The 17,619-nt window shown below is 38.2% G+C and overlaps 1 protein-coding gene across 2 annotated transcripts; it reads right to left on the bottom strand.

Moving 5' to 3' along the window:
- Positions 1–467: 467 nt before the first annotated feature.
- LOC130070655 (cytochrome P450 26B1) lies at positions 468–10,088 on the bottom strand. 2 transcript variants are annotated; one of them, XM_056235132.1, is made up of 8 exons: positions 9,896–10,088; positions 9,231–9,409; positions 8,810–9,158; positions 6,587–6,811; positions 4,848–5,123; positions 4,586–4,741; positions 1,930–2,355; positions 468–854 (listed from the first exon to the last, which is right to left on the bottom strand). In XM_056235132.1, exons 3-8 carry the CDS (start codon positions 9,011–9,013, stop codon positions 477–479), a joined length of 1,665 nt encoding a protein of 554 aa, XP_056091107.1. In that variant the 5' UTR covers positions 9,014–9,158; positions 9,231–9,409; positions 9,896–10,088; the 3' UTR covers positions 468–476. The 2 variants fall into 2 exon arrangements, with proteins under 2 accessions (XP_056091107.1, XP_056091106.1); XM_056235131.1 differs by lacking the exon at positions 9,231–9,409.
- Positions 10,089–17,619: the final 7,531 nt, after the last annotated feature.

The raw sequence follows: 17,619 nt of genomic DNA, 5'->3' as shown, positions 1-17,619 counted from the left end.
ATTTAGTGAGCTATCCCTATCCACTTGAAAAATACATATATAATTCGAGCTTATTTGTTCCTACTTCATTTCATTTAAAAAAAAACAGGTTTTGTTTATATATCACATACAACGCTGAGATGAATTTAAATGCATTTCTATTCTTTTTTTCCTCCTAACAAGATATGTAGGATCGATGTCCTCATGCACATCAAAATGGCTTTTTGTATGTATTTTACACAGGCTTAAGTAACTTTTTCATGCATTCTAGTGGATAATTTACCCTTTTCATAAGTTCACTAACAAACAAGAGTTCAAGACTTTGCATTATCTAATGACTGTGTCAAGTCCATCATTCCACCCTTCTCTATCAGATTTCCAGATGTTTTGCTTTGCATAAACATTAGGAAGGAAACTGCATATGACTGCAAATGATTCCCAAAGGCAGTTTGACGTTTGTGCGTATGTGGTACAGTGTCTAATTGATGTTTTTTTGCCTATATATGCGTGGACTCCCTCCGGTTTCTCTCAATCCCGTGGGTTCTGTAGTTAAAAAACACGTGCAGTCCGTTGACCGGATGCACGATTGGCACCGTCTGCATCCTTGGATACGTTTCTGTCGCCAGAGTGCAGTCTGCCGTGGCGAGCAACTCCACTGCGAGAGTTTTCAGCACAATCAAAGCAAGCTCCCGTCCGATGCATCTCCTCACACCGCCTCCGAAAGGCACGTAACTGAAGCGCTCGGTTTTGCTATGGTCTCTATCTGCACAGAATCGGTCCGGGTCGAAGAGCTCCGGGTTCTGATACGCTTCTGCAGTCTCGTGCGTGTCACGAATGCTGTACATGACGCTCCAGCCCTTCGGGATCTGATAACCCTGCAGATGCACAATATAATAGAAATGATCAGTGTTGGGGGTAACTCATTACAAGTAACTTGAGTTACGTAATCAGATTACTTTTTCAAGTAACTAGTAAAGTAACACATTACTTTTTCAATTTACAACTAAATATCTAAGTTACTTTTTCAAAGAAGTAACGATAGTTACTTTTCACATTTATTGACTGACAGCTCTCCTGTCCCCATGTTGAGAGAAATAAAGTGAGGAGGTGTTGTGTGTGCTGTGTAAACATGATGGTTATTTTAGTTCTAGACTAAATGTGAACATGCATTTACTCAGCTCACTTGCACGAAAACATTCCATATTCCTCAAAATGAATAAAAACAGTGAAATGCAATCCCAGAATTTTACGCAAAACTTTTATAATTAACTATATATATACTTTATGTATTTAATCTCACTTTATTAACCAATGTCTTTGCTGCTGACCTTCAATGATCTAATTCAACCATACTAATAAGCAAAAATTACTTTAGATTAGATTTAGAAATAAGAGTGGTGAACTTTCTTCTCCTGTATTCTATTGTTCTTTAATCCAGAATGGCCACACAGCTGAAAGGTTTGTTTGAGCTGCGCTCTCTACTGTACAGGCATAAATATGCATTTCATTCAGCCTGAGGCTTATTCATTTCACTTTTGGTGTGAAAGGGCCTTAACATTTGCCAAAAATATAACTTTTTTGGTTGTTATTAAAAAACAAACAAGCAAGCCCAGCCCAGGTGAGAAAAGTAACGCAAAAGTAATGTAACGCATTATTTTTCATAATGCAATTAGTTACTTTTTTGGGGAGTAAAGCAATATTGTTATGCATTACTTTTAAAAGTAACTTTCCCCAACACTGGAAATGATTACGTTAGACAGAGTGTATTGCCTTCTAGACCCAAATCAGTTTATTATTCAACTTTTCGTACACCATTTTAGTGTTTGATGCACATGTTTTTTCATCAGCAACATCTGATTATTATTGTAAATGGAGTAACTTTAAATAATGTTTTAAAAATGGTGTTAGCAGTACTTGTATTGGTCAAATGTAAAAAAAACACACACTCACGTTCAGTTCAAATGTTTGCAGAACTGTCCTGTATCCCCCAGACACTGGTGGAAGGAACCGAAGCACCTCTTTGACCACACAATCCAGGTAAGAAAGTTGACTCAATTTCTCCAAACTTAGGTAAGGGACATGGGTCCGAGAGTGACACCCCTCTTCCTTGTCTCCTGCTTCAAAACACATACTTCTATTCGTCTTCGATCTATACTCGCTGGTACTCTTCTCGGCAGCATCGCTTTCCTCACTGATGATGTTTCCATGGCAACGAGAGCGGCAGGATCCGTGCACGTCGCTGATCAAGCCTTCGCTCTCTAACTCTGCTCCTGCACGTCTGCTCACATCTGGATGACGCAGAAGCTGCATGATGAGGGATGTTGATGCGCTGGCGGTAGTGGAGTGGGCAGCGAAGATTAACTCTACCGCCGTTTCCTGAAATACATTTTCATTTATTCATTTAGCAAAAAAAGCCTTGAGTAAATTGTGAAAAAAAATAAAAAAAATTTAAAGGGGTCATATAATGGTACATGCACTTTTACAAGTTGATTGTACTGAAATGTGTGTTGGCAGTGCCTGTACACAGCCATCATATAATGATAAAAATCCATCCAGTGGTTTTGTTTTAATCTCCTTATATGTTTTCCCCTGCCTCAAATTGAGCCGTTCGATTTTGTGACATCACACGCTCGGAAGCCCCTCCCACGATTGTTGATTGACAGCATCGTTTCAACACAGACCCGCCCTCGCTCGTGAGCCAGCTGTCAATCATAGTCTGCGCGGCGCGGACCGGCGCGGTCATTGTTGATATGCTGGAGCACTGTCTATAAGCAGAATGGCGTCTAAGCGATTGTGGTGTTCTGTTCTTGGGTGTAATAACGAACACAGCAGTCATTTTAATGTTCCTAAATCCGAACCGCTGAAGACGCAGTGGCTGAGTTTGTTTTCGAAGGGAATATTCCCCACGAGCAACGTCAATGCTTTCATGTTTGCGCGAATCATTTCTCACCAGACTGCTTTATAAACGAGGGTCAGTATAAAGCTGGTTTTGCTAAGAAGCTGCTCATGAAAAAAGGATCGGTACCAGCTATTCGTGTTCCTGCTGAACCTCTAGAACAACTGAAGTGAGTGTAACGTTTTATTAACCTTTATATTAATATTTATATCTTTGCAAATCGCTTGCACGCTTCACGATGAATGAGTCTAAGGTTTACACTTAGGGTACATTACGGCATGTTTTCTATGTATGACGTTCTCAATATAATTCATAATCCCACGTTTATACTGAACAACGCGTTATGGTTATTGTGTTACAAATGGTGTACGCACAGAACAGAGAGGCGGGGTGAGCAAAGCTCATTATCATTTAAAGGCATATGCACTGAAACGGCGTGCTGAAAACAGAGCTGTTTTTGACCAAGTAAAATAAGTGTTTTCTTACAATACTAATGAGAATTTTTAATTAAAGTATATTACAAACTTTTCATTTAGACCCTAAAGAATCATACCAGCTTGTACAAAAATGGCATTATATGACCCCTTTAAAGTACACACTTAAGTGCAAACTGAATATACATTTTTTTGGACATTTAATTACATATTAATTGCAATTAAATGAAAATGTATTATATTTAAATGTATATTAAATGCAATGAACTGAAAAGTGTTTTTTTGACCCGCTTAAGTACTTAATTTACTTTTAGGACTTCATTTAATAATTACTTATTTTGTCTTTGAAATGTGATTAAAGTGTACTGTGGAGCGTACTGGTAAATAAAATATACTATCATGTCATTTCTATTGAAATGTTTATATGTATTTAAATATATTTGTAATTACACATTTGTATTGCATTTAGTAGATTTAGGCCCGGATTCACAGACAGGGCTCAGATTAAGCCAGGATTAGGCCTTAGTTCAATTAGGATATTTAAGTAGCTATTAACATGCCTTAGAAAAAACATTACTGATGAAAGTACATATCTATGTCAGTGCAAGTTCCTTTCAGTTAAAACAGCTCAAACATGCTCAAACAACTTAAACCCTCGGATTCACAGACAAGGCTTAAACCTAGTCCCAGACTAAAATGCATGTTTGATCTGTTTTAACTGAAAGCAACTCGGACATATAAAATATGTCATTGCCATTGTTTTGTCTCAAGATGCAAATCAATAATATTTTTTCTAAGGCACGTTTATAAAAGCTACTTAAATGTCCTAATTGAACTAAGGTCTAATCCTGGCTTAATCGAAGCCCTGTCTGTGAAACCAGGCCAAAATGTATTATCAAATAACACACAGTTAAACAGTTAAAATTATCATCGAGTATTTTACATGTGCTTTAGTATTTTAGACAAGACAATAAAACACCAAATGTAACAAAGTAAAGCTTTTATTTTGACATTAAAACAAAGTGCACTTTTTTTTAAAATGTACTTAAGAGTGTTAAAACATTTCATTAATGTTTACTATAAGTACGCTTAAGTGGCCTTTTATGTCATTAATATTATATTATCTACAAGTACAGTATTTTAAAATATACTATTAATATTTGAAGTACACTACAGGTGCACATTCCACACAGTTAAGCACACTTCTTTTTCACAAGGGTGGGTATAATGCAAAGATAGCACACACTATTTTTGGATTTGGCCTACTAGTTTTTACCTTAAGTTCTTGCATTGTAAGGTCGTAGTCATTTTCCTTCGCACTACTCAGCATATAGTCAAAAGCGTCGCAGTAATCGCTGGCTTGCTGCTTTTTCAGTTTTTCCTCTATGATCCTCTCCATGGCAGAGTGCAGAATCTCACGGGCCCTGATTCCCTGCAACCCACATTCATAAAAGATTTTGAATGTAGCCACGATTTAGACATTCATCAAGCTGTGAGACAAAGTGAGATTTGGCCTGAGGAAGGAAGGTCATTCTCACCTTGCGCATGCCGCTTATGGGGGTGTCAATGGGAAGCGAAAAGAGGTTGTTCATGAGCTGTTCAAAGGTTTTAGAGAGAGAAGCGATTTGCTGCTCATCCAGGTGCAGACCGAGCAGGACTTGCACAGCGATGCGGAAGGTGAGTGACTTGGCTGCGGCGTAAACATCCACAGACCCGGTCTCGGTGCACCACTTTGCAATTTCAGACTTGACCACGTCTTGAAGTCGTGTCAGATAGGCCTCCAGCGCCCCACGGCTAAACACTTTTGCAAGGATCTAGGAAGCAAATAGAGAGCTGCAGTGTTGTATTTTCGTAGGCCAACCCAGAAGTTCACATAACACTGGTTCCCTCGACAAATCCCAACAGGATTCTTCCATAGGCTTTTAAATTATCACAAAAAAATAATCTCTGTGATCAACAAAAGTTTATGTTACTTACAAGTTTTGTCAATCAAGATCATTTTCACAAATGAACACAAATTTTATGAATTTTGAAGGCTACATACACTATCTTCAGCGTCACCATCACCAAGCTTCTGACAACTCTTTCAGTCTTTATTTAAAAAAAAATGGTAACACTTTATTTTAAGGTGACATAGTTACACTTTCCTTACTCAAATAAGTACTGAGTAATATTAATTAACTACATGTACTTACTATAGAGTTAGGGTTAGGTTTAAGGTTAGTTACTTGTAATTATGCATCATTTACTATGATTACTATAGTAAGTACATGTAGTAATGTGTAACAACGTCACCTTAAAACCCAACCCGATCTCACGACCAATTCGTACGAATTTGTAGGATTTTTGCTAAATCGTACATATTTTACGAATTCCAAATTCGTATGAATTCATACGAATGACCTACGAATGACCTACCCCTGACCCCGCCCCTAAACCTACCCATCACGTGGGTTTAGACAAATCGTACGAATCCGTACGAGTGAGTTCGTATGAATTCGTACGAATTAGCCACCTTTTAATCATTTGTACAAATTCGTACGAATTGGTCGTGAGATAGCGTTGGTAAACCCCTTGGGTAGGATTAGTGGTGTGGGGTACGTGCGTATTACACGCATAAAGTGCGTATCATTTGCATGTGAAAACTGCGTTTCATATGCACGTAAAAACTCATTTTCGCATATAAATTGCACGATAAATACAATGCGTGCTCTAAAGACACATTTCATGCTCACTGAGGCTGTGAAAGCGGACTAGTGCGTAGATGAGTTTACCTGTTCGGTGTCTGTAGGATTGTTTAATGTCCCTGACAGTCCCATTTAGCACCTTGTTGTCAACCAAGGCACGTAAAAGTTTTTTACGGCACGTAAAAGTTAAAAAAATCACAAGTGGGGTATTACTCATGTGTTTTATGTCGTGAAACTATCTTGAGCTTGTGTTCACCACAGACCTTATTTCAGGCTTTTAACCAACTTTGGGACGATGGAACCAGAAGAGCTAAACGGGTTTTGGCCTACAAAAATACGTCTGGACTACATAAAAACAATGTTTATTGATCAAATGGATAACTTGATCAGTAATGGCTAGAAATGAAATGTCATTTTTTGTGAGTTCAAAAAAAAATGTATTCAAGAGGTAAAGAGTTCATCTTTACGGCGATATTTATGGGAGAAATAAAACTACTAATGTGTTAAACTTAAGCACAAAATACTTTTCGATTAGATGCCTTTTTTATTGAGGACTGAAAAGGTGCATGCATTTCAGACATTCAGCTTACTTTTCTTTTCCTCTTGTGCAGGTCACCAACTGAGTTTACCAGAGTGTTGGGCCCCAGGATGATGCGTGTGCTCTGGGGCCACTGCGTGCACACCAGCGTGTGTTCGCCCAGCAGAATCTTTCGGATGTTTTCTGCACCGGTCACTCGGATGAGGGGTTTTCCCAAAAGGTGAGTTTTGAAAACATTTCCATGTTTCTCTCGTCTAGAGATGTGAAAGCTGGATCCCTGTTAAAATATAATTAACAACTTTTAGAGGGTTGCAACACCCCGGGTCCCCACTACTTTTGACCAATTTGTTTCTTAAAGGGGAGGGGAGGGGGCTACTATGGATACATGGATACTTCCCCACCCACTCCTCCCGACGTTTTTGCTTTTTAGCGGCGTGTTGGGGTTCCGGTACACCAGCCATATCAACGAAACAAATGAATGAAAATGAGCTTATCAATGCATATCTAAATTTGCGACTACGGTATCTTTGTAGAACTTCAAAAAAAGAAACAAAAAAGATGCTGCAGCCAATGAGCAGCCGGCAGGGTCTGGCTGAAGGACGACTCAACCTCCACGGACAGTTTTTAATGTTTTATCAGACATCATTGTTTTGCAGCACACTAGTTTATATATAACAGTACGGCTAACATATCCATAGTAAACGTAAAAAAACTTCAATTTTGATTTCATGGGGACTTTAAGGCCAATTCACACTGCACAGACAAACGTCAACAAACCAGTTGGCCATTGGATTTAGAATTTTATGAAAATAACTGTCATGTTCACACTCCCAACAGACAAATGCTGATTAAACATGTGATTGACAACATGTGTTTGTTGGCATTTGTCTGTGCTGTGTGAACGGACCTTTAGACTTTTCCAGTTGTTTGTGACTATAAGGATTTTATAGAGTTGAGTGTAACTACAAACATCTATATTCAATTTTATACCGATATAGAAATTTCCATGTTATTTTTATTAATTTTCATGACTCTATTTCAGGACTACGTCTAGCCTACCAATTTTTAAAATTCCTGATATTTCAAGGTTTTCCATGACCACATGGAAACTGTGTACCATTTTTTCATCTTCTGGAATTTATTTATCTGTTCTGCCACTGTGCATGAAATCAAGGTGAAAATGTTTGTTTTTACCACCACGAAGGTTGCCAGGTCGGTGGCTCTGTGCAACAAAAGTAGCCCAATTGGCCAGTCAAAAGTCGCCCAAAAATAGCCCAATGCGATTTTCTCCTTCGGACGAATTCTCCAGTGAATTTGTATGTTTAAGGCTGTTGTAGCGCCCAAATCTACGGGGGTGGAACAACCCGCGGGGAAAAAATTAACCAACAACTTAAAGTATCCCAATTCCGCGGGAAAACCGCGGAATTGGCAACACTGAATCATCAAGTTCACACATGCCACGGAATAATTCCCCATGTGTATTTGTATAGGCCAGCAGAGGAGCTCTTATATGCATCATTCCTTTGAGAAAGCATTGCACTTTGCTTGACAAAATGCAATAGGCTAATATTAGCAAAATAACATAACAGTAGTAGGATATGCCTACGCAACACTCCAATATGCCTACATTTATGATGGAAGAAATAAAATAACTAACTTTTAAAATAAATTCTAAATGAGGTTTGTGTGGAAGTCGACCCTTTCAGTAGACCTTTTTGCCGTTTAATATTTTTTAGGCCTACCAACATAATCAGTGTGTAAATTACGTTTGTCTTTATAGGCTACGTTTCAAAAGCACGTAGCCTATTGTGTTTAAGATTTTTAAAGATCATTTCAGTAGGCTATAGCCTACCCACAAAAGTTTAGGCTACATGAGTCAGAGTGCGACAAATGTTTAAGAAATCGGCTTTAAGTGAGGAGGTAACCATAGCAACACGTATTTGGTTTTCAAAAAAATGAACCTCAAAAGAAAATTAGCCTACTTACAGAAATTATTTTACAAATAACTAATGCCCGCACTGGTTTAAACAGCATTTTACATTAAAACGATATGCATTGCTTGTTATTTGTAATTAATATATTTTTATTTATTTCAAAAACATTTTAATATTAGGCTACAATAAGTCTATAATAGCCTACAACTCATAGTGCGACTTTCTAATTGAGAGAACAGACAATAGAATGAAATGCATACTTGTTTTCGCTAGATCATAAAACACATATAGAATCCAATGTCTGAGAAGAATTGTATAAATATAGGCTATTCAAGTATTACCTGGAAAAGCCAGTGGAAAGTTTCTCCGACCAGCGGCCAGCCCATGGAGCCCTGCGGAAGTGGGAGTTTACACGCCCGATCCCGGGTGATGCTCCACCTGAACTCCCACAGCAGCCGTGAGGCCACCAGCAACAGCAGCACCGGTAACACGGCACCGGCAGCCGCCAGCAACGCGGACACGAGGCAAATATCGTGCCCGAACATCTCCAGCGATGAGCAAAGCCAACAAGTTAGAAGAAAGAAAATAATTCACGTGCGCCCGTGCTGCTGTTGATGCTCTCTACTTGATGGAGCGCCTCCAAAAGTTGTGCGACGCGCAAGAAGGTCCCTTTACGCGCTCATTGGATATCTATGGAATAAAAATATGAGATTAGCTACATTAGGCTAAATTTAACATGGGCTGCATGAAGAGAGGATCTACCTTTGCTTTCAGTCGCTCCAGCTTCACAGAGGACAAGAAACTGACAACTATTCCAAACAGTTTTACAAGTTGCATGCGCTGGCATGTCTTTCATCCGCGTTTATCCACCTTTTCTTGGGGTGCAACCCCTGGGACAGCCCTGCTCTCACCCACTCTGACTGCAAATCAGACTCCTCCAACTGAATTTGAGATTATGAGAAGTTTGGAAACGAGCACAAATGTGTGCCTAATAAAGAAAATCTCAAACACTTTCGGAGTAAGTAAAACTCATACACTCTTAAAAATAGCATAATATAGCCTAGTGTGCATACATTCAACCTCAATCAACTTTTATTCTTTGGGTGTTTTATTAAACTTTAATTCTGTCCTGAAGAACATAGTGATAAAGTAAAGAATTTAAAAAAAAAAAATTATATCCGAAGAATCAGTGAAAATGGCAGATGGTTATTAGGCTACTGGTAAATGGTAAAATGGACTGCATTTATATAACTAACCTAACCTAATAATCACTGAAGAAACCTTATTTTTAAGGGTGTAACAAAAAAAAATCACTCTGTCAGATCTGTGGCTATAAGACATGCAATCAGTAATTTAAAAACACATAATCTTAATCACAAAACTCAGGGTGACCTTACAGATGAAACAGAGACCGGCAGTATACTCACCTCAGCACTAGTGTAAAATCATTCCGAAGATATCCAGTGAAACTTCCAGAATCTGTCTCTCTTTGGGTTAGCTATGTGACTTCAGTGCATCTCGCGCGCTCGAGCTTTATAGGTATTGGCACATGTTATGATCCACCTTCACCAGTGACGTGTGAGCAGTTTTTTTTCTCTCTGATAGTTGAAGAGGTCGTGGATAGATCACAGGGAAAGCATGGGAAACGTTTGAGATCGTAGGTTCCACAGAGGGAATCAGAAAGAAAGAAAGGAGAGAGAGAGAGAGAGAGAGAGAGAGAGAGAGAGAGAGAGAGAGAGAGAGAGAGAGAGAGAGAGAGAGAGAGAGAGAGAGAGAGAGAGAGAGAGAGAGAGAGAGAGAGAGAGAGAGAGAGAGAGAGGGGTGGAGAGGGATAGAGAGAGAAAGATTGTAGGGGTTTTACTGATTGGTTACATATTTCCTCATTGAGATTCCCTTCGATCCACTTGTCATCACATTATCATGCATGACATTTTAGGCAAGCATTGTGGTAGAGTTTACATATATATATTTTTTAAAAATAATATTTTGTATAAAAAACAAACGTTATTTACTAAATTATAAAATATTTACTAAAATAATCAGATTTTTATAAAGTAAAACGGATAAAGAAATTATTTAGAAACTCAAATATGAAAAAATAAAATAAAATAAATGAAGAGTAGGCTAATAAATGAGAGAATGTAACCCCTTTGTGGATATTACTTTCAGAGGGCCAAAAGAATATCAGTAATTTTCTGAACTCATCGTTTAGAATTCGTCTTGCGCAATTTAGATTGTATTTTGGCTCCCCGAGAACAGTTAACTATCTTAACAACATTTTAAACAAAAACTAATAATTTTGTAACATATTTGTGATGTCTAAATCTATTAAAATGTGTTAAATAATGACATTTGTCGATGTATCCGTCCGATACACACATCAGCGAGTTACCTGTTCACGCAAAGGCGATTTCTGTTCGAGAACGTTTAGGCTATTTAGGGTACATAAACTTTTAAAGATAATTATCATTATGCGGTTTATTTATTCCCGTCGATGTATGTTACATGTACACAAATAATTCCTATAATTGTTAGCGTTTTAAAATGATGCCAGTATCATTCGCTCATGCTTTGGCAGGGGAAAAAAAGGTAAATAGCCTTACACCCCAAAGCAAAGCTGCTATGTAATTGTTATTATCCCATTAACAATAACCAGTTATTAGTCTATACTGGTCGAAATTTTTTTTTTTTTGCATTTCAATAAATTACAAAAAATATAAACTGTCATTAACACAGACAAAAACAATGAATGAAGAATGCAAAAGTGTACATTCAGATTTCAATATTATTAGCACATTTCCTTTAAGCCATTTGCAATAATAATATATGTAAAAACAGAGAAAAGTTGTGTAATTTTGTGTAAAAAAGGATCTATTTCTCTCTGATCACAGTGATTTCACAGACCCTCTAAGAGCTTCTTATGTTGTTTTTGTTGTTGTTGTTGTTTAATGCTGCATGTTTAAATTGGGTCAGAAGATGCAGAAGATGGCTAGTGTTCATTTTTCTTTCTTGAATAATTTCTGATGATTAAACTATGTAAAACTAAAGGTCAGAGTGAGAAAGGGCAGGATAAGGAGAAGACATTCCCTGTCTCGGGTGGTTGAACAAATCCCGTTATTAATTTTAACAACAGAGACTCAGAATACCAACTAAAGCTCAAAGTCAAGTTAAAGACATGCAGAGGCTTGCCACATAGTCACACACTCATGGCCAGGTCTCCTCTCACATATATCTGTCCTATACACAAACAAATGGAAACATTTGGAGGCACTATATTATACAATATCAGTAATTTTTCCCTAAATGCACAGATTTAAATGTTCATTCATTCAAGATGCAAGCATCACTCCTATTTACTGTTTTTAAATTACCCAGATATCCATTTCTGTGCGTGTTAAGATAAGTGCAGAAACAATGAAAGTTGTGAAAATACAACATTCTCACTCCAGCTGTGTCAAATACAAGATTAATCATCTGGCAAAGGCTAAAGGAACCCTTTGCCGTTTTTATATTAATTTTATAGTAGCCTAATTTTGATCACAATTTACATTTTACTGTACTCAGTTCTAATACATACTTTTATCATATTTTTATGTTCAATGTAATCATTTGATATATTTGTCATATCAACCATACTAAATTGCTAAAGTATACGTATGTAAATATTTCCATAACTTTTCACCCATCACCTGTCAGATCCCAAAGCATGACATCATCAAACAAGTCATTAAAACCACATCACAACACCAGATAAATAACAACGGAATTTTACCATGCGTCTATGAGAAATTCATCATAATTAACATGAAACATGAAACTGTTGATGTTGACTAAGGCAGTGATATCATTTTTGTTGATTTTCCCCCTAGCTAAAACAGACACGTTTCAGTGCCTTCAATGACAATGCTGATCTTTGATATCAAAATCGCCTTTGATCAACTTTGTGTAATGACACACATTTGGAGGATCATTTTACTGGTGCTGTTTAGGTGATGTGCTGAAAATGTCCCTTTTTTCTGTTTTTCTGCTTTGTAGACGTTTATGCACACCCACACATTTACCTGCTAAAATCTTATATTGAGGCATCCCATTGACCTCTACATGGATAACATGTCAAATTATGTGACTGTTACTTTTGTGTAATAGTGACAATGTCTAAGTACAGTTTAGCTAAAAAAAATATATATATATTTTAATTATTTATCATAACCTTTTATCTTTTGTCAAATCAACTTAGATAGCTAATGTGGTGCAGATAACAGAATATTTTGACTTTCTATTTATTAAATCAATCTCCTTCATTGTATTAACTACATTTTTTTATTTTAATGAACTCAAAATTGTGAGGCAACCTGGTAGGCTAACATATATATATTTTTTCCCCCAATAATCCGCTTTTCTTGGATGTAGGCCTACGTCAAAATACTATAAGAAAATATTTTTCGCTACATCCATTTCATCACATTTTTTTTTTTTTTTTTTTTTTTTGTAGTGAATACAGACTTAACCCTCTGGTGCTGTTTGGTCATTTTTGAACAAAAAAATTAAGTTTTTGAATTAAAAAATTTTTTTTTTTACTTCATCGGAATGGTACGAAACTTGGTAAAGGTTTTAGCATTTGCTGTGTGAACACACACACACACACACACACACAAATCATGGACATAAAAAAAAATAGTACAAAATAGTTCTATTGTTCGTGGTCAAAAATGACTGCATTGGAAATGATTGGGAAATGAATTTTATCTACTGGAAACCTTTGGTAATACGCACAAACAAATTCTTACTGAAAGCTCAACCTCAAAAATGGAAGCTTTAGCGTAAGTTCTGCCAGGAAGACTCAATTGTTACGTCACATATTACCTTCTCATCTAACCAATCGTGTTCTAATACTCGTAGTATAAAAGATCGGTACTTACACATGTCTGAGTTCGCAGATGCTGACGCCAACATTCACATCCTCCCCACCACCACCAGGATGGTCCCTGCCCATACCTCCCAGGGGGTCGGCTGCGCCCCTGCCTTCGTCTTCGTCTTCAGGCGAAATGCAGAATCTGTTACCCTCGGATTGCGAGTTACGGACGGGGCCTACGCCAAAGAACTTTATATCATAATACTTGCTTGCTGGGCTGTTAATAAATGTATGCTTTGTTACGTCATTTTGCCTCCCGGGTCTTTCTGGTAGAACTGGAACTCAACTTGTTTAGATTTATGGCTTTGATTTTCTGTTTTATAGTAAAACGTGTTTCGGAAAACATTTAAATAATACGTTTTATTTTAAATTTGTGCATTTTTCATGACAATACATTTAAATAACTTTTAAAATGTAAATTTTATAACTTTTTTCAAGTTCACTTTTTAAAACTTTTTCAATAATTCAACACTTCAGCAATAATCAAGTGTCTTCTTTAAAAAGAGACCAAACTTAAGTCTGTGCTGCAAAGCATTCAAGATTTATCACAGTTTAAGTTGGAAATTTAAAGGTGCAATAGGTGATCAGGGAAATGCTAACTTTAGCCTGCTAGCATTGAAAGCATACAATCCCGCCTTCTGCCAATCGCAGTCCAAAGCCACGCCTCCTCCAAAACACATGACCGAGACTAGAGAAAACGTTATGGATTACATCGTGTGTCATTCACCAGTGGGAAAACTTTACAGTGAGTAACAGTACTACAAAAACGAACGTAAAAAAAAGTGTTTGCACAGCGTATGTGAAACGCACTTATGAAGTATGATGTCTGTGTGAACAGGCTGCGCAGTGGTATGCAAACACATGTTGACTGACTGGAAAACATACTTTCATTTCATTCGGACCGAATGCAATGATTGAACAATCATTTTATGGTCCTCCTACACCTTCCACAGACGATATACACTCACCGGCCACTTTATTAGGTACACCTGTCCAACTGCTCGTTAACACTTAATTTCTAAGCAGCCAATCACATGGCGGCAACTCAGTGCATTTAGGCATGTAGACATGGTCAAGACAATCTCCTGCAGTTCAAACCGAGCATCAGTATGGGGAAGAAAGTTGATTTGAGTGACTTTGAACGTGGCATGATTGTTGGTGCCAGAAGGGCTGGTCTGAGTATTTCAGAAACTGCTAATCTACTGGGATTTTCACACACAACCATCTCTAGGGTTTACAGAGAATGGTCCGAAAAAGAAAAAACATCCAGTGAGCGGCAGTTCTGTGGGCGGAAATGCCTTGTTGATGCCAGAGGTCGGAGGAGAATGGCCAGACTGGTTCGAGCTGATAGAAGGGCAACAGTGACTGAAATAACCACTCGTTACAACCGAGGTATGCAGCAAAGCATTTGTGAAGCCACAACACGCACAACCTTGAGGCGGATGGGCTACAACAGCAGAAGACTCCACCGGGTACCACTCATCTCCACTACAAATAGGAAAAAGAGGCTACAATTTGCAAGAGCTCACCAAAATTGAACAGTTGAAGACTGGAAAAATGTTGCCTGGTCTGATGAGTCTCGATTTCTGTTGAGACATTCAGATGTTAGAGTCAGAATTTGGCGTAAACAGAATGAGAACATGGAACCATCATGCCTTGTTACCACTGTGCAGGCTGGTGGTGGTGGTGTAATGGTGTGGGGGATGTTTTCCTGGCACACTTTAGGCCCCTTAGTGCCAATTGGGCATTGTTTAAATGCCACGGCCTACCTGAGCATTGTTTCTGACCATGTCCATCCCTTTATGGCCACCATGTACCCATCCTCTGATGGCTACTTCCACCATGTCACAAAGCTCTAATCATTTCAAATTGGTTTCTTGAACATGACAATGAGTTCACTGTACTAAAATGGCCTCCACAGTCACCAGATCTCAACCCAATAGAGCATCTTTGGGATGTGGTGGAACGGGAGATTCGCATCATGGATGTGCAGCCGACAAATCTGCGGCAACTGTGTGATGCCATCATGTCAATATGGACCAAACTCCCTGAGGAATGCTTCCAGCACCTTGTTGAATCTATGCCACGAAGAATTGAGGCAGTTCTGAAGACAAATGGGGGTCCAACCCGTTACTAGCATGGGGTACCTAATAAAGTGGCCGGTGAGTGTATATTTAAAAGAAATACATTTATGGTGTGTTCACACCGAACGCGAATAGAGCGTCAAATACGCGTCTAGTTAGACGCTTGAACATTAGCTTGAGTTCAAATTTTTCAATTTGCGCGTAAGACATTCGCGGCAAACGCGTCGCCCAATTCGCGTCATTCGCAACGCCCGGCGCGAATGATGCGTCTATTCCCGTCTTTGCATTGACTTTGTATGTAATCTACTCGCGCAAATAATTAAATTCGCGTTCGGTGTGAACACACCATTAGACCGCTTAATATAGTGAGTGCTATCAGGATATGAGGAGACTTTCAACCAGCATAACAAAAAAAAAATCCTGTAGAAATCACCTATTGCACCTTTAATTTTCAGGAAATTGTCATTTTCTATGCTCAACAAGTGAATAAATTGATTATAACTATACATAAATTTAATTTGGTACCATAAAATCCCCTAAAAAACAGTATCAAACTAAAATATAGTCATTTTTGACCGACATTCGAATAGTACCAAAGGGTTAATTATATTAACTATATAATATATAATTAATATTATGAATATTAATGAATGCCTATATGAATAATATTATCTTTGGAGGACATCCCTCAGTTTATGGATATTTTTCAGAAATTTTAATAACAAAAGTAAAGCGAGAACAGAAGCACAAAGCACATATGGAGTTCAAGCTAAACTCTTCAAACATACTACTCCATTGATGTGGAATCTTTGGGGAAAACCATATAGTGTTTCTGTGGAATCTAGAAGCGCACACACAAATTCTCACCAACTCCAGAGATACACAGAAGGAGACACACAAAACAGCGTTTTAAGTGGTCACCTTATCCCTCGCTCTCTAATGCTGCTCAATCATCAGCTCCAGGCCGCAGCTCCTGGACTCAGTGGAAGAGGTCAGGGGGAGAGAAAGTGTCTCGGCCGATGATCAGAGGTACAGCCTCGTCTGTCAACGGTACAAAAAACCCTTCCTGTTGGACACAGAGACACCCCTCAGTGCACACAGAACCCATCAGACACTAATACGGGGGTATGATAACTGAAGAGAAATGCAGTGAGAGAATTATAAAGACTATAAAAAGGACAAATAATTAAGGATAAAGAGCACTGAAAAGGACAGAGGTGGAAAAGACTTGCAGCTATCTTTCATCAAGGTAGTCCCCAACCACCCTTGTGTCTCACACATACAGACACACACACACACACACACACACACACACACACACACACACACACACACACACACACACACACACACACACACACACACACACACACACACAGAGATGCACACTCGTCTCCTGGATGTCCTGCTTTGATTCTTAAGGGTTTTTCCCTCCTCTCAGACGCTGTCTGTCATCACTGTGTGTGTGTGTGTGTGTGTGTGTGTGTGTGTGTGTGTGTGTGTGTGTGTGTGTGTGTGTGTGTGTGTGTGTGTGTGTGGAGAGAGAAAGAGGAGGTATAACAAGAGGACTTGGTTATATATTGTGGGGTTCAAAGGTCAAGTCTGTATTATAATTTTTTTTTCTCAATATAAATTATATTATCCATTCAATAACAATAATTTTATATCAATAATCATCATCATTTAAGTGAGAAGCTGAACTGAAAAATTAACATGAATTTCCAAATGTCTTTTTTATTAGTATTATGTTAGTATTTATTTGGTTCATCCCTCTTTTGCTTTAATGACAGCAGCACTCGAGCTACATTAACTCACAAATTTGTGTAAAAGCTGTTGATCATTTTCTCCAGCATGATTTGAGACGATTCAAAGATCATCTGACCGACACAGAAATAGTGCAGAATCTGAAATGTATTTATTTAATGTCATAATGTTTTGAATTTCTCATAATCCTAAAACTTTGATATTTTTCTGGTTTAAAGATTTTGAATCCCATGTGGGCTCAGACCTTTGCATCTCACTGTATGCGTACATGCGCGAGTTTGAAATGAGGGAAGTGCATTGAGCCCCTGAGCCCATGATGGAGTTTTTTTAGATGTGTAACAACTTCTGACCACCCGACTGACTTCCTTATCTGTCAGAGGGGTGTGACGCT

The sequence above is a fragment of the Rhinichthys klamathensis genome, unplaced genomic scaffold (genome assembly GCF_029890125.1).
Source record: "Rhinichthys klamathensis goyatoka isolate OS25496 unplaced genomic scaffold, OSU_Roscu_1.1 h1tg000412l_1, whole genome shotgun sequence".
Lineage (NCBI taxonomy): Eukaryota > Metazoa > Chordata > Actinopteri > Cypriniformes > Leuciscidae > Rhinichthys > Rhinichthys klamathensis.
Note: the sequence above shows the minus strand (reverse complement) of the source record. Positions and strands in the feature narration are given on the sequence as shown.